The sequence below is a fragment of the Mobula birostris genome, chromosome 29 (assembly GCF_030028105.1).
Source record: "Mobula birostris isolate sMobBir1 chromosome 29, sMobBir1.hap1, whole genome shotgun sequence".
Classification (NCBI taxonomy): Eukaryota; Metazoa; Chordata; class Chondrichthyes; order Myliobatiformes; family Myliobatidae; genus Mobula; species Mobula birostris.
Genome location: NC_092398.1, coordinates 14,198,618 through 14,221,383, shown reverse-complemented (window position 1 = coordinate 14,221,383; position 22,766 = coordinate 14,198,618). Strand labels below are relative to the sequence as shown.

The window sequence follows — 22,766 nt, the reverse complement described above, 5'->3', positions numbered from 1 at the left end:
CAATTTGTCAGTGATGTTCCGTGCCCCATGAATAGGGACTGGGGCTTATGACTCCAGGACTGCCTTGGAGTACTGTATGCTGATCTGTTAACTGATTGCATTTCAGCTGCTTGCTTGGGCCACTTTGATTTACAGCAGTGGTGTAATTGCAGCTGATTTTTGATCAGGCCACACTGGTAACCAAGCGGTCACTCGTTAAAAGCCAGTGTCATCGGTGGTAATGTAGTGTTCTGGCCCGGTGGCTGTTCTACGTTGTGTCAGTGTAGAGGACAGTGTAGTCCTCTGCATGCCACCTTGACTGAACGGAGGAGCACTTTTAGTAATAGACTAAGGCAACTGTGCTGCTCCAAAGAACACTATATGAGGTCATTCTTAACCATTACTACATAATGGGTCAACCTGTAGCCAGGTGAGTGATGACCCCCCCCCCCCGTTAAATTGTTTGAGGTAACTTTTTTTATTCTTTCCTCCTTCTCTCCTAATACTTGTATATCTGTGCACTTGTAATGCTGCTGTGACACCGTAATTTCCTTTGGGATCAATAAAATATCTATCTATAGCTAGGGTGCCTAAGACTTTGGCACAGTCCTGTAGTAATTTTATGCATTGCACTGTACTGCTGCCAGAAAAATAAACAAATTTCATGTTATATTTGAGTGATGATAAACCTGATTCTGATATGGGCCTCTTTTGTGGACTGAGAATGGGAAGGGGGCAGGGAGAGGGGAGTCATGGTTGGGAAACGGGGAAGGGAGAGGGAAGCACCAGACAGACGTTCTGTAATGATCAATAAACCAATTATTTGGAATCAAATAACCTTGCCGGGTGTCTCAGGGCTGGGTGTGTCTGCACCTGTGTAGCAACCCCCCCCCACCCCATCCCTGGCACTCGTGTCCACACCCCTCCTGCTGCGCTCCTCCCTCACTACTCCCAGCGTCCTTTGCTCCCACCATATTTACAAACTCACTCTCCACTCCACGTTAGCAAGTGAGTTTTCACCCGTTCTTTCCTGTTGCTGACTGGCATGTTGGGGGTTGGGTGGGGGGGGGGTCGATGTTCCTTGTTGCTGTTTACCCGTGTGGGCGATCTGTTAGCTTTCGTGCAAGGGAGGGATTGGGGGGGAAGTTTGGTGTTTGACGTTTCAGCTGCCATTTTCCGTGTGGAACGATCTTTAGTTTTTGTGTGAAGGAGGGTGGTGGGGGTTTGGGGTTTGTGAGTTATTGTTTCTTTTCTTGTGTGGGGGGGTGGTTGGTTGATGTCTTTCTTTCAACGATTCCATGGTGTCCTTTGTTTCGTGGCTATCTGGAGAAGACAAATCTCAGAGTTGTATACTTTGATAATAAATGAACCTTTGAACCTTTTTTTACAGTACTGTGCAAAAGTCTTAGTCACCCTAGCTATATAATTATGTAGCTAGGATGTCTGCATGGTGCTGTATGCTGCCTTAGTACATCTTTAAAATAAATATCCAGGTTGCCTACAGGCAACGTTGCTCTGTATTGATTGCAGTTCAATTCAGTCGCCTGTAATGTGTTGATAATAGCCTCTCACATGGCAACAGCAAATCGCAAGTCAATAAGGAAATACTGAAGTCTATTTGGCAGTCAAATATAGCATGTTTAAGCTCAGGGCTTGCAATACTTTGTTGCTTGATTATGTTTACAATCTTATAATCTGTTTGCCTCCCATAAATAAGAATAGAATTGCTCACTGTTGAGGTTGTTTTGTCTCTGATATTTCCTCTGAGTCACCACCCTCTGTCCCACACTCTAGCTGTTTCCATTAGCCCAATGCTCCTGTTGTGTCTGTGCACAACTACATATATATTAAATAAAAGCATGCACGTGGGAGGTGGCTTTAACTGGTGTATTCACATTGCAGCGAGACGGAGAGAGAGAGAGAGAGAGAATAATGTGCATGCATAGAAAACAGCACATGAGCAGACAACAGATCAATATGTAGCACTAAGACCATAAAACATAGGAGCCGAAGTAGGCCACCTGGCCCATCGAGTCTGCTCCGCATTCAATCGTGGCTGATCCTTTTTTTTTAATCTCCTCCTCAACCCGTTTCTGGCCTTCTCCCCATAACCTTTGATGCCATGTCCAATCAAGAATCTATCAAGCTCTGCCTTAAACACACCCAACGACCTGGCCTCCACAGCTGCACGTGGCAACAAATCCCACACCTTCACCATCCCTTTGGCTAAAGAAATTTCTCTGCGTCTCTGTTTCGAAAGGGCGCCCCTCTACCCTGAGGCTGTGCCCGCTTGTCCTAAACTCTCCCACCATGGGAACATCCTTTCCACATCTACTCTGTCTAGGCCTTTCAATATTCAGAAGATTTCAATGAGCTCCCCCCCCCCCCCCCCACCCGCCCTCATCTTGTCAGCTCTCAACCCAGGCCTATATATTGCCCAGATCTTGCTGCATTTATCTGTGGACTGCTTACATTTGTGTGTGCGGGGGGGTGGGGGAGGGGGTGTTATTGCTCTCAAAGAAGTAGATCCATACATTACAGTTCCAATTTAGATTTGGAATTAGATTTATTTATTTACATCAAAGCATACAATGAATGGCACCGTTTGCACTAACAATCAGCTCATCCTCTGGACCGGCTGACCACTTTCACAGAGTTACAGAGACATAGAAAAGTACAGCACAGAAACAGGCCCTTTGGCCCATCTAGTCCCTTCGACCTCCACCTTGACCATGGAGATCACTAGTCTTCATCTTCAGCACCTGCCAACCTAACCCTTGGTATCACTGACCTCCTACTGTAGAGCATTTAGACCTGGGCTCCAGCTCCCGGCACCTAGCCCTGACATCTAACTCCCCCTCATCCCTGTCGCCAAACACTAACCTGATCCCTGACTCCCCAGAAGCATCCCTACAAACCTTAAACACAACCAAATCCAAGCTACGACCTCGACAAATATTGCAAACCGTCGCTATTTTGACTGAGCAGCTGCAGAAGGAAAAATAATAACAGAAACTCCAGCTCAGGCTGGGTGGTGAGATGGAGATGCATCTCCACCAAAGGAGGCGTAAGGCGCTCCTTCCCTCCACCAGCCTGCAGGTCACCCTTGGGCAAGGTGTTACACCTGCTTAGCCCCCGATCAGGGTCCCGTGAAGCCATGGAAGCAGGTGGTGGATGGTCCTAAGAGCAGCCAGTGCACATCACAAGTCCTGGATGCGACCACTGACGCCAGACAGACAATCTCTGAAGAGTATTGATACAGTACATGTCATACAATACAGTACATAATGATGATGTCATATGACACAACATATAATGATGATGACCTGCTCAGGCAGGAAGAGTTGCAAAGGTACCAGGTAGTAAGGCGTGGAGTTGTTCGAGGCTTGGACGATTGATCTGGACACTAGATGTCAGCTGAGGCACTTCAGGTGACTAAATAAATCTGAAATTCAACATCCAGCAACAGTGAAAGTGGCTTCTGAAAATCAAAAAGCTAGAAATCTGAAATAAAAGCAAAAAAATGCCAGAAACACCCAGCAGGTCAGGCAGGATCCGTGGAGAGAGAAATAACCTCAGTAAGTATATTTAGACAAGGTTGGATAGATTTCTGCATAGTACAGGCAAAAGGCAGGTAGGTGGAGATGAGTCCATGATGAGAATGGCAGAGCAGGCTCGACGGGCCAGGTGGCCTACTCCTGCTCCTATTTCTTACGTTCTTATGACTTCTACTCTCACCATAACTTGCGAATCACTAAATGGAATCCTTTGTTTTATTATTAAAGCCATAAAGCAGCAACATTACTATTGCTGGGGGAATCACCTTACTTACTGGAGTGAGCTCCCACTGTCAGCTTAACAGGCAAGGGGCTGGCAGTGTGGAGAAGCGAAACTGTTTCAAGTAAAAATACCCTCTGAGAATTGGGATGTTAAGTGCTTGTAAACTACTTGTGGTTACTTGTAAGAACAATTTATCGGCTAATGGAGACGTCAGTTCCAAGTTTTGTTTATTGAGATACTGCGTAGAATAGGCCCTTCCCGCACTTCGAGCCATGCTGGCCAGCAAACCCTGATTTAACCTGAGCCTAATCACGGGACAATTTGCAATCATCAATTAACCTACCAACTGGTACGTCTGTGGACTGTGGGCCTTCTGGCCCGTCAAGCCAAGTCACCTAGCAATCCCCTAATTTAACTGGTACGTCTTTGGACTGTGGGAGGAAACCGGAGCACCCGGAGGAAACCCACGTGGTTATGGGGAGAAGGGAGAAACTCCTCACGGGCAGCCTCAGGAACTGAACCTGGGCCGCCTGCACTGTAAACCGTTGTGCTAGCCACTACGCCACCGCGCCGCCCAGTATAGCGGCTAGCGTAAAAGCTTTAGCACTCGCATCAGAGTTCGATTCCCGCCACTGTCTATAAGGGTGTGGTCACATGGGTGTAATTGGCCGGCACAGGCACGTTGGCCCAGAAGGACCTGTTACCATGCTGTGCCTCTAATTTTTAAAAAAATCAATAAAATTCAATAAGAAGAGTAAACACCTGTAGGTTCTTCTTGTAGAGGTTTCCTCACGGTCACAGGGGAGAACGTACAAACTCCTTACAGGCAGTGACGGGAACTGAACCCATGTCTCCGGCACTCTGAAGAGTTGTGCTGACTGCTACACTACTGTGCCCTGCCCACAGACTGGGATTGAATTAAAGTAATTGACAGGAATTCTATGGTAAATATACACAGTGGTAAAAGTCTCAAACTCCTCAATGTACATTATTGATCCCCCCCCACACCCCTCCCCCCCATGTCTCCACAGTGCTTAATAGAATTGCGCTTTCATTCCGTAGGACCGAGACTTCGTCATGACCTTCAACACGTCTCTGCACCGCTCGTGGTGGATGGAGAATGGACCAGGCTGTGTCGTGACCCCAGTGACCCCGGCTGATCAGGCCCCCCAGGACCATCACGTCATCACGGTGACAGGATGCTTGCTCGACTACCAGTACATCGAAGTCACCAGCAGTTCCTTACAAATCTTCCTTGCAGTAAGTACAGATCTCGGTGCCATTCACAAGGGATGTTCCAAACAATGAATTTGCGCTGGGCACGAACACCACAAATTTAGCTTCTTCGGTTTAAGAAAATGAATCCCAGATTAAAAGGCTTGTCATGTGAGGAGCGCTTGATGGCTCTGGGCCTGTACTCACTGGAATTCAGAAGAATGAGGGGAGTAACTTCTTTGAAACTTATCGAACGTTGAAAGGCCTCGATAGAGTAGACGTGGAGAGGATGATTTCTATGTTGGGAGAGTCTAAGTCCAGAGGACACAGCTTCAGAATAGAGGGGGCGCCCTTTTAGAAAGGAGATGAAGAGGAATTTCTTAGCCAGAGAGTGGTGAACCTGTAGAATTTGTTGCCACAGGTAGCTGTGGAGGCCGAGTTATCAGGTATATTTAAGGCAGAGGTCGATAGATTCTTGACTAGTCCAGGTATGAAGGGATACGGGGAGAAGGCAGGAGATTGGGGCTCTCTCCAGTCCACTGAATTCCTCAAGCAACATGCACAAACTGCTAGAGGAACTCAGCAGGTCAGGCAGCGTCCATGGAGGGGAATTAAACAGTCGACGTTCTGGGCGGAGACCCTTCACCCGGACCCTTGCCCAAGATTTCCAGCGTCTGCAGACGTGTTAACTGTGCTTCTCCGCGAAGGTCCCGACATCCTGCGCGCTGAGCTTCACACTGTGAAGTGGAGGTTGCCGAAGTGTGGCCGCGCCACATTGCGGAGGGGCGAGGGTTGCTCGAGATCGCCTGTGCCCAAGCTCTGCTGCAGGGGAATTAATGCTTGCATATCAATATGCACACGTCGTAGAGTCATACTGTATGGAAGCCCTTCGGCCCAACTGTGATTCACATTCAACCCTGTCCCACTTGCCTGGTTTTGGGCCATATCCCTCTAAACATTTCATATTCAAGTACCAGCTGGTATGTTGCTAATGTACTCGCCTCAACCACTCCCTCCGGAAGCTCATTCCATGTGCGGACCACCCTCCACGTGAAAACGTTTCCCCTCCGGTTCCTACTAAATTTCTCCCCTCTCACTTTAAACCTATGCCTTCTCAGAGTTGGTTCCCCAACCCTGGGAAAAAGACTGTGTGTATTGACCCCATGTATGCCTTCATAATCTTACACCTCAGCTCACCCCTCATTCACCCACGTTCCAATAGAACGTAGTCCCAACCTGCTCAACCTCACCCCATTACATAACTTCCTGAGTTCCAGTAATATCCTCATAAATTTCCTCTGCGATCTTTCCAGATTAATGGAGTCTTTCCTCTAGATCAGGAGGTCTCAACCTGGAGACCTTACCTAATGGTATTGGTCCATGGCATAAAAAAAAAGGTTGTGAACCCCTGTTCTAGATTCTGAAGCACTTGTAGATTCTGCCCAGCACTTTCACCTACACTTGCACGCGTGTGCATGTACACACACACGCACACACACACACACACACACACACACATATACACACACACACACACACACACACACACACACACACACACACACACAAACACACACCAAATGCTGGTGGATCTCATCAGCAGACCAGGCAGCATCTAGGAAAAGAGTACAGTCAACATTTCAGGCCAAAACCCTTTGGCAGGGTTTCCGGCATCCGCTGATTTTCTCTTGTTCGTGATTGGATTACTGCACTGCGAAGCCTCTTCCAGGGTGCATACCCTGAAGAAGTTTAAACCTTCCCTTCGATGGGAGTTCAGGGAAACCCTCCCTCACTGCTCCCTCTCTGTGATCTTTGCTGCTGAGTCCTGATGAAGGGTCTCGGCCCGAAACGTCGACTGTACTCTTTTCCATCGATGCTGCCTGGCCTGCTGAGTTCCTCCAGCATTTTGTGTGTGTTGCTGGGATTTCCAGCATCTGTAGATTTTCTCTTGTTTGTGACTGGAATCTTTGGAGAACTCTACTTCAAGTGGGGGATAGTTCAGAAGAACACGTTATTGGCAGCAATGCTGAGTATAAGATAAAGATTCAAGAACTCAGGCACAGAAGCCCTTGTTCACTGCCTCCTTCTAGGCAATTGTGGAGAAGACTTACAGCGGACTGAAACGCTTGAGCATATAGACATTAGGAAAGATGATGTGCTGAAGCTTTTGAAAAGCATTAAGTTAGGTAAGTCACCGGGACCAGATGAGATATACCCCAGGCTACTGTGGAAAGTCAGAGAGGAGATTGCTGAACTTCTGGCAATGATCAATAGGGATGAGAGAGATTCCGGAGGATTGGAGTGTTGCAAATGTTGTTCCCTTGTTCAAGAAAGGGGGTAGAGATAACCCAGGGAATTATAGACCAATGGGTCTGACTTCAGTGGTGAGCAAGTTGTTGGAGAAGATCCTGAGAGGCAGGATTTATGAGCATTTGGAGAGGTGTAATCTGATTAGGGATGGTCAGCGTGGTTTTGTCAAGGGCAGGTCGTGCCTTACGAGCCTGATTGAATTCTTTGAGGATATAACAAAACACATTAATGAAGGTAGAGCAGTGGATGTAGTGTATATGGATTCTAGCACAGCATTGAATAAGATTCCCCATCCAAGGCTCCTTCATAAAGTAAGGAGACAAAGTATCCAAGGAGACCTTGCTTTGTGGATCCAGAACTGGCTTGCCCACAGAAAGCAAAGGGTGGTTATAGATGGTTCATATTCTGCATGAAGGTCGGTGACCAGTGGTGTGCCTCAGGAATCTGTTCTGGGACCCCTCCTTGTTGTGATTTTTATAAATGACCTGGATGAAGAAATAGAAAGGTGGGTTAGTAGATTTGCTGGTGACACAAAGGTTGGGGGTGTTGTGGATAGTGTGGAGGGTGTCAGAGGTTACAGTGGGACACGAACTGGGCTGAGAAGTGGCAGATGGACTTCAACTCAAATAAGTGTGAAGTGGTTCATTTTGGTAGGTTCAATTTGAAGACGGAATATAATATAAATAGTAAGACTCTTGGCAGTGTGGAGGATCTGAGAGATCTTGGGGTCCGTGTCGATAGGACACTCAAAGCTGCTGCGCAGGTTGACGGTGTTGTTAAGAAGGTGTCTGGTGTGTTGGCATTCATCAGCTGTGGGACTGAGTTCAACAGTCGTGAGGTAATGTTACAGCGATATAAAACCTTAGTTAGACCCCACTTGGAGTATTGTGTTCATTTCTGGTCACCTTACTATAGGAAGGATGTGGATATTATAGAGAGAGTACAGAACAGATTTATACGGATGTTGCCTGGATTGGATCATGAGAATAAGTTGAGTGAATTTGGCCTTTTCTCCTTGGAGTGACGGAGGATGAGAGGTGACCTGATAGAGGTGTATAAGATGATGAGAGGCATTGATCTGTGGATAGCCAGAGGCTTTTCCCCAGGGCTGAAATGGCTAACACGAGGGGGCATAGTGTTAAGGTGCTTGGAAGTAGGTACCGAGGAGATGTCAGGGGTAAGTTTTTCACACAGAGAGTGGTGGGTGCATGGAATACACTGCCGGTGATGTTGGTGAAAGCAGATACAATAGGGTCTTTTAAGAGTCTCTTAGATAGGTACGTGGAGCTTAGAAAAATAGAGGGCTATGCGGTAGGGAAACTCTAGACAGTTTCTGGAGTAGGTTACATGGTCAGCACAACATTGTGGGCTGAAGGGCCTGTAATGTGCTGTAAATTTCTTTGTTCTATGGTCTATGTCTCTTACCCATTCCACATTATTATTTATTTATTGAGATAAGGTGAGGGGGTTATATGGGAGGCAGGGTTTAAGACATTGTGGGCCGAAGGGCCTGTACTGTGCTGTACTAGTCTATGTATCTATACAGCCTGGATTACGCCACCCCGACCCTTCAAGCTGCACCCCGCTGTAATCCCCCAAATTAATCACAGAACAATTTACAATGACCAGTTAACCTACCAACCGGTATGTCTTGGGACTGTGGGAGGAAACCGGAGCACCCGGAGGAAACCCACGCAGTCACGGAGAGACCATGCAAGCTCCTTACAGGCAGTGGTGGGAATTGAACCTGGATCGCTGGTACTGAAAAGCGCCATGCTAACCACTGCTTTTGAGGGATCTTACTGTGTGCAAACTGGCTGCTCTCGTTTCAACATTATGACAGTGACTGCACCTCGGCTGCAGACATTTGGGATGTGGATGGTGCTTTACAAATGCCCCAGTATCTTTTTTATTTAAAGGGTGTCTGCCAATCAATCATCATCATCAAATGTCTGATACGCCTCTGTTGCTTCGGGCACCAATGAAGGTCCTCCATCGCTTTCTGTCCTTGGTCATCTTCTCTAATGTGTCCCGGGTGTGGTTCGGGGTCCTTATTTCTGCCCCTGCTGCATGGCGCCAAGTTGTCTTTGGTCTCGTACGTTTCCTCCGTCCATCAGGGGTCCAATGAAGTGATGTCTTGATGATGGAGTTGGCCTCTCTTTTCATCACATGCCCAATCCACCTCCAGCGTTTCCTCGTGATGATTGTGGCCATGTTCGCTTGGTAACACTGAAGGAATAGGGCGTGGTTGGAGATCTTTCTTGGCCAGAAAATTTTTAGTAATTACTAATTATCACTAAAATTATCACTAATTTTTATAGATGCACCATAGAAAGCATTCTTCTAGGGTGCATCACAACCTGGTATGGAAGTTGTCCTGTCCAAGACCAGAAGAAGCTGCAGAAGATCGTGAACATGGCCCAGCACGTCACGCAAACCAATCTTCCGTCCTTGGACTCACTTTACACCGCATGCTGTCGGAGCAGTGCTGCCAGGATAATCAAGGACATAACCTACCCAGCCAACACACTTTTCGTCCCTCTTCCCTCCAGGAGAAGGCTCAGGAGCTTGAAGACTCGTACAGCCAGATTTGGGAACAGCTCCTTTCCAACTGTGATAAGACTGCTGAACGGATCCTGGCCTGGGCTGTACCCTCCAAATATCCGGAGCTGCCTCTCGGTTTTTTTGCACTACCTTACTTTCCCTTTTCTCATTTCTATTCATAATTTATAATTTAAATTTTTACTATATTTACGATCGATTTGTACTCCAGGGAGCGCGAAGCGCAGAATCAAATATCGCTGTGATGATTGTACACTCTAGTATCAATTCTTTGGCGACAATAAAGTATAAATATAAATATAAATATAAGTACGGAAGCTCGTGGTGTGGAATGACAACAGCTTGGCAAGGTCATGTGCCAGCATTCTGACCTGTACGAGAGTGTGGGCACAACACAGCTCTGGTACAGCTTCACCTTGGTGTGGACTCTGTGCTTGGTTGATCCCCATGTGTCACTCATCGATCTGAAGACGTTTCTGGGTTCACTGAGTCTGCACTGAATGTCATCCCTGCTCCCACTATCCTGCCGAATTATGCTGCCCAGGCAGGTGGATCTGCCAGTGCTGGGTAAGTTGATGCCATACGCCTTGGCGGGAGGAGGAGGCTCTACACATAGGCATAGACATACTTTATAGGTCCCGAGGGAAATTGAGTTTCGTTACAGCTGCACCAACCAACATAAATATAGAAATACGAAAACCACAAACAATCAAACAACAATATGCAAACTATGCCAGATGGAAATAGGTCCAGGACCAGCCTATTGGCTCAGGGTGTCTGACCCTCCATGGGAGGAGCTGTAAAGTTCAATGACCACAGGCAGGAACAACCTCCCGTGCCGCCCAGTGTTGTATCTCGGTGGAATATGGCCGGAGTCCAACAACAAAAAGTTCAATATCCGGCCTACAAACACGTTCCTCGATTGTAATATGACCAGGTTGCACCATCCATTGTTAACCAGACCAGCAAGCCCCCAACCCCTTTACGCTTACCGCTCTCAGTGCACTTCCGGTCAGCCCGAACGGTCTGGAAGCTCTCCATGGAGGGTCTTTCTTTGGCTGACTCTGAGTCCAATTTGTCCATCAAAGGTGCACAGGCATTGAGTTTTCTCTTGCGTGTGCCGGTGTGTATGTGGCAGTAATGCAAGGTCACCTGCAAGGTCAAGGTCTTCTAAAGCGGAGAATAGAGTCCACCTAATGCCCCTCTGCTTATCTCTCGTCGTTTGCCTCATAACCCAGTCAATCACCAGATTAAACAATATTGCCGACAACACACAGCCTTGCCCGACTCCTGTCTTGACTTCAATGCTCAAACTGCAGTCCGCAACTGTGCAGGTGAAGTTAGCGTAGAAACTCTGGGTCAGCTGTGTTCTGGTCCCAGCGCTTCTCAGCTTGGGTTTCATCGCTGCGACAGGTAGAGACGAGGAGTGATGTGAATATGGAAGCAAATTCTGGTAAATCATTCCACAAAGTAATGGAATATTTATTGGAAAGAGAGCAGGAGCCTGTTCAAGGTCTGGATTCCCAGAAGGGAAGTAACAGTGAATGAAATGATAAACCAAAAGCATTTTTAAAAATTATTATTCTGAAATAATAACAGAAAATGCTCAGATGCTGTTCTGGTAGCATCTGTGGAGAAAGAATCGAGAGACAATATTTCAGATGAATGACCCTTCAGCAGAAACGAGAAAGAGTAGAGGCAAGTTTCAAATCACAGAGAAAGTGAGAGGAGCAGAGACCGAAAAAAGCAAGGATAGATTGAGGGAGAGGTGAGGCTGCTTCAGTCCTCCCTGCCTTTGTGAAGCATGGTTCCTCTTTAGATTTTGTACTCCTAAATGCTTCTCACATAGGAACAAACAGAACATTGAACATAGAACCTACAGCACATTACAGGCCCTTTGGCCCACAATGTTGTGCCTACTCTAGAAAATGCATAGAATTTCCTTACCACATTGCCCTCTATTTTTCTAAGCTCCCATGCACCTATCTAAGAGTCTTTAAAAGACCCTATTGTATCTGCTTCCACCATTGTCACTGGCAGTGCATCCCACGCACCTACCACTCTCTGTGTGAAAAACTTACCTCTGACATCCCCTTGTACCTACTTCCAAGCACCTTAAAACTATGCCCCCTTGTGTTAGCCATTTCAGCCCTGGGAAAAAGCCTCTGGCTATCCACACGATCAATGCCTCTCAAAGCATAGAAACAAGGAGAGGCTATAGCAACCCTGAAGCATGTTCTGCCATTCACCATTAGTAAGTCAGAGACTGGGAAGGCAGCCTAGATACGAGTCAGCAAGTACAGCGATGCAGCTAATAAGTTTGCTCCTCCACAGGCCCGATGAGGAGGTTTAATCCTGATCTTGGGTGTTGTCTGCATAGAGGTTGCACATTCCCCCTGTGAACACATGCATTTCACCAGTTTGATCTGCTTTCTTCCCACAGGCCAAAGGCTTCTGGGTCGGGACGTTAAGCAGTTGCTCTAGATTGTCGCCAGCTAGTAGGTGGGAGGTAGGATCTGGGTGGAGCTGATGGCAAAGCAAGGGGACCAGAATGGGTTGTGGAGAATTAGTGTAAATAGGCCCTCAATGGTCAGTGAGCCTCTGGGCCAAAGGCCTTGGGCTTGTCCTGAATGACTCTGTGGCTTCGAACTCAGAGAGCAGAGAGACCAGGGAGATACAGCTGGTTTAACTAACAACACATACTCAGGCAGAATATAGAGTACTGTGCAAAAGTCTTACAATACATATGTGTGTGCATGTGCGTGCGTGCGTGCGTGTGTGTGTGCGTGCATGTGCGTGCATGCGTGCGTGCGTGCGTGTGTGTGTGTGTGTGTGTGTCTTGGGCTCCAGGCTATATCTATAGCTGGGAGCCTAAGACTATTGCACAGTACTGTAGTAATTTTAGTAATTTTATGTATTGCACTGCACTGCTGTCACAAAAAAAAAGAAATTTCATGACATATGTGAGTGATGATAAACCTGATTCTGATCTGGGTCTCTATTGTGGACTGAGAGTGGGAAGAGGACAGGGAGAGGGGAATCATGGTTGGGGAAAGGGGAAGGGGGACGTTCAGAAATGATCAATAAACCAATTGTTTGGAATCAAATAACCTTGACTGATGTCTCAGGGCTGGGTGTGTCTGTACCCACGTCACCCCATGTTCCTGGCACTCCTTTTCTGCCACCTGTCCCACACCCTTCCCCACCCCACCCCTGGTGCTCCGCCCTCACCATTCCCAACATCCTTTGCTCCTACCGGATTTACAGACTGGCTCTCTGCTCCACATTGACAAATACTGTGCTGTGCAAAAGTCTTCAGCACCCAAGCTATATACGATGGAGGGGGGGGAGGTGATTGATAAGTTTATGGCCTACGGTAGAAAGGTAGAAAACCTAGTACATTTATCTTATCTACATTTACACACTTAGTCCAGTGGTCATGGAGCATACGGATTCCTTCTTTGTAGAGGTCGGCACCTTGGACCTCCAGAAAGTGGTCCACAGCAGGGGTAATTGATAAGTTCGTGGCCTAAGGTAGAAGGAGGTGAGTTATTAACTTCAAACTTTCTGTATTTTCACTCTAAGAGTTGAATTGCACGTGCATTTAACGAGAGCGGTATAACTCATCTCCTTCTACCTTAGGCCATAAACTTATCAATCACCCCTGCTGTGGACCACCTGGAGGTCCAAGACGCTCTCGTTACATGCATGTGCAGTTCAACTCTCTGAGTGATAATACAGAAAGTTTGAAATTAATAACTCATCACCTTCTACCTTAGGCCACGAACTTATCAATCACCCCTGCTGTGGACACTTTCTGGAGGTCCAAGATCTGTATGCTCCACGACTGCTGGACTAAGTGTGTACATGTAGGAGGAGACTATGTTGAAAAGTAAACGTGCTAGGTTTTCTAAAATTTACTTCTTCTACCTTAGGCCACAAACTTATCAGTCACCCCTCGTATATGTGCCTAAGGCTTTTGCACAGTGAAGTGAGGTGAAGGCCTCCGTCGGTCAGTGTCGACCATGGATATTGTGTCCTAGTTGTCTAGATACGCAAGCCTGGGTAGTACGATATGGAGAGCAAGCTGTTGCCCATGTAGCAGACTCCCCCTCTCCATGCACCTGACAAACCCAAAGGAACAACAGAGACCAATACAGTTTGGCACCAGCATTATCACAAGAATTGCCAGTCAGCAATGAACTTAGTGCGGGACTTCCTTAGGGACCCCAGCTCCAGAATTTTCCCTCAGGATTTACTCCCGAAACATTCCCCGTGAGTGGGTGTAGCCGCAAGGCAGCGGAGGTTTGAGATCAGAGTTTTCCTTCTCCTAGGTGAGCTGCCAACCCCATCTGCCCGAAGCAACTGGTTTTAAGGTGCCAGTAACCCGCCTTTGCCCCTTCTCCTGCCAGTTGAAATGGTTCCACTGGGCTTGGTAGCTAAGCCACACATGAAGGCCAGGAGCTGGACTTGGTTGTCAGAGGCGATTGAAGGTAAACGCCATTGGGAGCGTTTAATTGGCGGTGGGAGCTTGACCCCATTGCCACCCCCGGGGATAACGACCTTAAGGATCTTTTGCACAGTACTGTGTGACGTTTTGGGTCGAGGCCCACCATTAAGTGTGAAAAGGAAAGGAACAGAGGCCAGAATAAAAAGGTAGGGTGGGGGAGGATCTCCAGTCCATTCCTTCAATCGAGGCTGCTGAATTCCTCTAGCACTTAGTGTGTGTTGTTCAAGATTTCCATCACCCCGCAGAATCTTTTGTGTCACAGTTGGTACGTTTTTGCGAAGCTGATCGTCCTGGTGCTCCTACTGCTGTAATAGTAATGGAAATTATTATTACTGCCATTACCCCGGTGGCGGTTAGGGCAGCACTGAAGGTCCTCCATTTCTGGCAGTGTACAGGGCTTCCTTCATCATGTCAGCAGCTCGGCTCTCACTGCTGTCAGTCTCGCAAGTCCCGGGTGGAGACGCAGGAATACTTTCGTGCACAGATCTAGAAGGATTCTTCATTGCTGTTCCTGCAGCAGTTTTGTTTGACCAGTCAGAGTTGTTAGCCCAGAGCTGAACCCCCGAACCTGGAGGACCGGTGGACCACTCTTAGTCCGGCCTGGTTGGCATGGGTAACCGTACCAAGAGCCCGACTCCAGCTCTCCGGGTCATTGAGGCACGCAAGCCTCCGAGTGGAGGGCACTGGAAATGGATCCTCATATCATTCCCTTGTGTTTTAAATTTTTTCCACTGTGTTCTCTCCCCACCCCCATCTTTGTGGCACCTGATTCTTTGTGCATTTCCTTGCGATTTTACACTTCATTGATTCGAAACTGTGCAACCTTTTTGAAAAATATTTGTTAACCATCATTACCACGCTGAACAGATGTCAGTTTCAGTAGTTTAATCAAATAATGTACTCTTTTTATACAGAGTGCATGTTAAGATTTATGAAGGACCGAAGAACATGTATTGTAAAACCACTTGCGAATCGAGGCTTCATTAATAAGTCAGAGTGTAGTCAGAATGTAGTCCTGTGGCATTGCGGGCGCTCAAGAGAAAGCTCAGGTATTTGCTGCACCGGTTTTTCATCTCCCTGCCATATTTTTCCACTAATCACTGCAGGCGGTGGTGTTCACAGGGTAACTATGGCAATGGCAAAAATTGTGAGTCACAAACGGTGGGGGGTGGGGGGGAGGCCAGTGTCCTTCAGCCCTTGTGCGCCAATTGTAAATGGAACATTAAACTGAAAAGCGAATTGGACAGAAATAAGATTTGCAAACCATCTCTCCCCACCTGTCCATTAAGTGGAAATATGACCTTCTGCTTCAGAAATCCTGCTTCAGGTTTCATTCTGATTTACTTCTAATGAGGTGCAAATGATTGGTGATCTGCAAGGTCGAGTTTGCTGCCTATTGCACAGAGGAGACCATAGAACCGTAATACAACGGAGCAGAGTTGGGCCATTCGGCCCATTAAGTCTATTCCGCCCTGATCATGGCTGATTAGTTTTCACTCCCGACTGCATTCTCATGCCTGTAACCTTTGATGTCCTTCTAATCAAGAACCTCCGCTTTAAATGTAGCCAAAGTCTTGGTCTCCACAGCCATCCGTGGCAATGAATTTCACCGATTTGTCACCTTCTAGCTAAAGAAATCCCTCCTCATCACTGTTCTATTCTGAGGCCTTGCCTTCTGGTCCTTCCGTTGGAAGCATCCTCTCCGCATCCACCCTAGATCGGCCTTTCAAGTCTTCTGAATAGTCATAGTCCTAGTAGTGTTAAGATTGATAACCAGTTGGCAAGAAAACTGGAGGGAAGGAGAAGAGTTTAATTTACACAATGAGTTGTTACAATGGGGAATGAAAGCACCATTTGAATGAGTGTTGAATGCATATTCAGTAGTAACTTCCAAAATAGTCAGATAGAGAAGGGTTTATTCATCATATATATTGGAAACCACTAGATTTTATTGCATAGATATTTATATAATCCATGAGGCCATGCAGGGGAGTGTGACTAATTGTAAGGTCTTTCAGAGAGATGATACAGACACAGAGTTGTGAAATGCCTCATACTGGACAGTGCAATTTTCTGGCTTGGAGAACTGTCCGGGCAAAGGCCGTTGAAGGCTTTGACTCTCTTTGACTTAATACTTCATTCAGGAAGAGGTCTTTTCTGCATAGGCTGACCTCAAATGATTAAAAACACAAGAGGTTTTGCAGATGATGGAAATCTTGAGCAACAGACACACACACACACACACACACACACACACACACACACACACACAATCCAGCTGAGGGGTCCCCATGTGACAAATCGACGATTTAGTCCCCTCCATTGTTGCTGCCTGGCTTGCTGTGTTCCTCCAGCATTTTGCGTGTTGCCCTGTTGATCAAGATCTCATCTCTGAGTCAGAAGAGTATGGCGTCAAGTCACACTTCACATAAGCAAATGAAAAGGAGATAGCCTACCCCCATCTGGCACAAGCTCTCCCCAGTGCAGCTTTGCGAAAATGCCGACATTTGGACAAGATGCTTAAGGTAGCCCAAATATACTCAGCAGCCACTTCATTAGGTACACCTGTACGCCTGCTCGTTAATGCAAGTATCTAATCAGCCAATCACGTGGCAGCAAGTCAATGCATAAAAGCATGCCGACATAGTCAAGAGGTTCAGTTATTGCTCAGACCAAACAGAATGGGGAAGAAATGTGATCAAAGCGACTTTGACCATGGAATGATTGTTGGTGCCAGAAGGGATGGTTTGAGTATCTCAGAAACCGCTGCTCTCCTGGGATTTTCACGCACAACAGTCTCTGGAGTTTACAGAGGATGTCCAAAAAACATAAAAACGTCCACTGAGTGGCAGTTCTGTGGGTGAAAACACGTTGTTAATGACAGAGGTCAGAGGAGAATGGCCAGACTGGTTCAAATTGACAGGAAGGCGACAGCAACTCAAATAACCGTACGTTACAACAGTGGTGTGCAGAAGAGCATCTCTGAATGCACAACATGTCAAACCTTGAAGTGGATGGGCTACAGCAGCAGAAGACCACAAACATTCATTCAGTGGCCACCTTATTAGCTACAGGGGTCCTTAACAAAGTGCCCACTGAGTGTGGACCCTATCTGAAAAAGAGCAAAGGACTGTCTCAGGTATCCTGAACAGTATCTCCCATGAACGTCAATAAATTAAGTAATTAGATCATATAAACACTCAATACTCTGCAGATGCTGGGGTCAAAGCAACACTCACAACACGCTGGAGGAACTCAGCAGGTCGGGCAGCATCCGTGGAAATGATCAGTCAACGTTTCAGGCCGGAACCCTTCGTCAGGACTGAAGAGAGAGGGGGCAGAGGGCCTATAAAGAAGGTGGGGGGAGGGTGGGAAGGAGAAGGCAGGTAGATTCCAGGTGAAAAACCAGTAAGGGGAAAGATAAAGGGGTGGGGGGGGGAAGCAGGGAGGGGATAGGCAGGAAAGGTGAAGAAGGAAAAGGGGAAAGCACAATGGGTAGTAGAAGGAGGTGGAACCATGAGGGAGGTAGTAGGCAGCTGGGGGAAGGGGCAGAGTGAAATAGGGATAGGGGAAGGGAAGGGGAGGGAAATACTGGAAGTTGGAGAATTCAATGTTCATACTAAGGGGCTGGAGACTACCCAGATGGTATACAAGATGTTGCTCCTCCAACCTGAGTTTAGCCTCTTCATGGCAGTAGAGGAGGCCATGTATGGACATATCCGAATAGGAATGTGAAGCAGAGTTGAAGTGGGTGGCAACCGGGAGATCCTGTCTGTTGTGGCGGACGGAGCGGAAGTGCTCGACTCATCAGGAGCAGGAGTAGGCCATTCTACCACTCAACGTATTGTAAGATTAATCTTCAATCTCAACTGGATATTTGAATAGCAGTAGGAATATAACAAAACATGAAATTAAAATAGAAACAAAATTATGAGGCGTATAGATTGGGTAATGCCAGCAGGCTATTTTCCACTGAGGTTTGGTAGGTCCACAACCAGAGGTCATGGGTTAAGGATGAAAGGTGAAAAGTTTAAGGGGAACATGAGGGGAAGCTTCTTTACTCCGAGGGTTGTGAGAGTGTGGAATGAGCTGCCAGCACAAGTGGTGCAGGCGAGCTCGATTTCAATGTTTAGAAGAAGTTTGGATAGGTACATGGACGGGAGGGTTATGGAGGGCTACGGTCCCCGTGCAGGTCGATGAGAGTAGGCAGTTTGAACAGTTTGGCACAGATTAGATGGGCCAAAGGGCCTGTTTCTGTGCTGTATTTCTCTATGACGCTATAAACATGTTGCAGAGAAGCGGAACAGATGGAGAAAACAAGGTGAATATCTATAACAGGATGGAGAGCAAGAGAGACTGAGTATCACGAAAAGCAATGCTGTTAATTGGAAGAGTGTGTGAAACAGTGTTAATCACTGCTAAACTGTAAAATATAAATTATAGAAATGGGAGAGAGGAAATAATAGCAAATGCTGTGATCGCGATAAATCTAATGTAAAAGAAACCTTTAGATCCAGCCAGCAAGTCAGGATGAATATTACAGCTCAATTTTGTTTTTGATTTTCCCCCTTTTCAAATGACTATCCCATTTCAGACTGATATCCGAATGTGCGAGCTGATCTTGAGTGACACCTCTTCTCACGTCTTGTTTGAGTTTCAACTTTTTAACAAGGAGAGGGTCCACAGGAGGTTCATGAGAATGGTCCCAGGAATGAAGGGGTTAACATATGAAGAGCTGAGCGTTTGATGGCTCTGGGATAGTACTCACTGAAGTTTAGGAGAAAGAGGTTGCGAACACATTGAAACCCGTCGAATGTTAAAAGAACAAACAAGAGAAAATCTGCAGATGCTGGCAGTCGACATTTCGGGCTGAGACCTTTCCACAGGACTCGGTAGAGTGGATGTGGAGAGGAAGTTTTCTATAGTGGGCATGGTCCAGGACCAGCGGACACAGACTCAGGATACAAGAACATCCCTTTAGAACAGAAATGCAGAGGAATTTCTTTAGCCAGAGAATATCTGGAATTCCTTGCCCTGGACGCCCATAGAGGCCAAGTTATTTCAAATGCAGTTAGATAGGTTCTTAATTAGTAAGGGCGTCAAAGGTTCTGAGGATGTAATGCCCTGATTGAGAACTTGTTTTATTATATTCCTACTGTTATGCTGTTAGGTATTTTATTTTCTGCAGCTTTTTTCTGTAAAGCACAGTGTGTTCTGTCAATTAAGCTTCACAGTCCAGTATTTTCATTCCTGGTAAGATAAAGAGTCGTTTGCTCAGTTTAGGAATGTTGTGACAGCCAGTCGGGTTTGTCTTGATAATATTCTGTCCATGGAATATTCAAGACAACTGGGCGGCATCGGGTTTCTAGGAGACAGTGGGTTGGTCCGGGGTTTGGATGAAGACGGAGGTGTGGAGAAGAGCTCAAGGGAAGATGCTCACAGTGCCTCGCTCAAAGGAGAGACCCCGTTGTAAGAGGTGCTCTGTGCGGACAAATGGAACCGTGGAAGAAATGCCAATACTCCTGAGTTAGCCAGAGTGTTTGTAACGGTCTTCGAGGGAAGTCCGAATTGTGGCTGGTGTTTTTCACGCGGAACGTGCGTTCAGCGCTGTGAGTAATCAAAGGGAAGAGCCTGACTAATCAGTAATGAGCTCCAACATCTATGTGCACACTTAGACTAGTTTAACTGTAATAGGGCTGTTTACTATTAACTGTTGGTTAAAGTTGAAATATTTGTAAATATACTTCCACTCTAAGTTTATGCCAATGTAAGGTCCTGGCGAATGATAACTTTGCATGGGGCAGTGTTTGTACAGCAATTACCATAATTTCCGTTCCCTCATCGAAACATTGCAACTTTCCTGTTTGGTTTTACCCGAATCAGACCGACCCTAGACGTGCGTTGCATATTGGAGACGGCTGTCTCGCCGTACCCGTGCATCGCCGGGTCATGTGGCTGTTAGCCAGGGATAGCGGACGAGCCAAGTCTGTTATGAGCCACAGTTGAGGGGGTTACAGGGAGAAGGCAGGAGAATGGGGTTGAAGGGACAATAAACCAACCACGATGGTCTAACTCTGCTCCTCCACCTTACGGAGAGTGAAAGGGCAGTTCTTTAACAGTTTCTTCACTTTCAAAGGCCTGAGCATACCTATTTTTTCATGGTGAAAGGTAAGGTGATTTGTGATCTGTCGCAATGGCTCAGAGATGTACTGGGGGCAGTGGCAGAGTGGTAAGAGACTAATTCTGTTCGAACCCAAATAAATTAGTTCCAACTTCAGGTCCCTTCATCAAGATGGTTAATTTTGCTTTCCAAGCAGAGTGTGGCTGATTAATTCACGCCGCTGTTCCGATATACTGCAGAGTGCCCAGTTCCTGTCCTTGTTCGGGTTGACATGATAAATATTGCTGGGATGATCTCCTCAATCAATGGTTTCCATCTGACATTTCTCATCATTTTATTGGATCTCAGAAATCCATGGACTTGAAGTGGTGAAAAATTCTAATCATCCATCCGGAGTCCAGACAATTTCTCTACTCTTTTGCATTTAACTTAATGTCACTGACACCGCTAGTCAAATCAGTGCCAGATGAATAGGCTTTTCTGCAAAGTGACTGAATAGAATATTAAACGATGTTCTACGTGCTCGCATTGACATCTCATGCCCACCTCAACAGAGATGCAGTGAAGAATACCATCTACCTTCTTCCTCCGTCCCCCGTCTGACCGTCTTTCTTGGCTCAAGCAATTGAGACATGGAAGGCTGTTGCTTCTCTCTAGCTTTGATCACCCACGCTTTTTCTCTCTGCTGCCTGTTACACCGCCGGCGTTTAGGGACAGCAATGAAGGTCCTCCATCTCTGGTGGTGAACAGGGCTTCCTTCATCCTGTCAGTAGCTTGGTTTTCACTGCTATCAGCCGTGCAAGTCCCGGGTGGAGACTCAGGAATACCACCACACTCAGATGTAGAAGGATTCTTCATTGCTGTTTCCATAACAGTTTTGTTTGACCAGTCAGGGTTGTTAGCCCTGAGCTGAACCCCCGAACCTGGAGGACCAGTGGACCACTCTTACTCTGGCCTCTACCCTTTGACCTGTTTTGGCACAGGTGACCCCTACCAAGAGCCAAAGCATAAAGCCCAACATAACTGTCCGGGTCATTGAGGCACGCAAGCCCCCAAACCCTACGACAAGGTTGTGGTCCTCTTCGAGGATTCAAGCTTTTTACCGGGCAATCAAATCTTGTGAATGTCAAGACTGCTGGAGGAACCCAATGGATCCGACGACATCTACGGAGGGAAAAAGGCAGTTGAGGTTTTGGGTCAAAGTCCTTCAGTCACAGCCCCACCATCTCTTTCTCACCTGCTGATGCATGGCGTATGCAGAACCTGGCCAAGATTTTCCTCACAAACAGCCCCAACCCCTCATATCTACTGTAGGGCTACTGAAGCCAATCAGCGCACTAGTAATGCAACATGGGCTAAGAACCCCAATTGCAGTTGGTCTATCATTGCCACATCTACGATGAAGTCCTACAAGATATTAAGAGGAATTGATAGAGTGGACAGCCAGCGCCTCTTCTCCAGGGCACCACTGCTCAATAAAAGAGGACATGGCTTTAAGGTAAGGGGTGGGAAGTTCAAGGGGGATATTAGAGGAAGGTTTTTTACTCAGAGAGTGGTTGGTGCATGGAATGCACAGCCTGAGTCAGTGGTGGAGGCAGATACACTAGTGAAGTTTAAGAGACTGCTAGACAGGTATATGGAAGAATTTAAGGTGGGGGGGGGTTACATGGGCGGTAGGGTTTAAGGGTCGGCACAACATTGTGGGCTGAAGGGCCTGTAATGTGCTGTACTATTCTATGAAAGGCTTTGTTTTGCTATCCATCCAGATACAGCACTCCAAACTCAAGTTCATTGTGATAATGCATAAAGTTCAAAGTTCATTTATTATCAAAGTATGTTCACGTGATACCGCCTTGAGATTTGTCTCCTTACAGGCAGCCACAAAACGAAGAAACCCAATAGAACCCATAAAAAACAAGGACTGTTGAATACCCAACGTGCAGAAAAAAAATTCATGTAAACGATAAAAGTAAGCAAATAGCATTCAGAACAAAAGTGAGTCCATAGACACGGAGCCTGGGGCAGCCATAGCAGGCCACAGCCTCAGCCTCAGTTCAGCGCAGAGCCGAGCAAACGTCGTGGAGCAGTGAGCAGAGCCGGCCTGACCCTTGGCTTTGGTCCCAACACTTTGCCTTTTCAGTCCACCTGGCCTGGCGCTTAAATCATCCATTCATCAGGTCGTTCCTCGAACCAGGACCCCAACCCCGTCGCATCGATATGCTCTGGGATGCATCCTGCCGCCACATTCCGGCCCGAACCCAACCTTCCCAAATCAGCCTCAAGCTTTGA

The 22,766-nt window shown here is 46.9% G+C and overlaps 1 protein-coding gene across 3 annotated transcripts in view; it reads left to right on the top strand.

Moving 5' to 3' along the window:
* nkain1 (sodium/potassium transporting ATPase interacting 1) overlaps positions 1-22,766 on the top strand; it is an 883,832-nt gene that overhangs the window by 741,841 nt on the left and 119,225 nt on the right. For all 3 annotated transcript variants that reach the window (XM_072246605.1, XM_072246607.1, XM_072246608.1), the window contains one exon: positions 4,822-5,019. In XM_072246605.1, the coding sequence (XP_072102706.1) occupies positions 4,822-5,019 (198 nt within the window). The remainder of the gene's footprint in view (positions 1-4,821; positions 5,020-22,766) is intronic.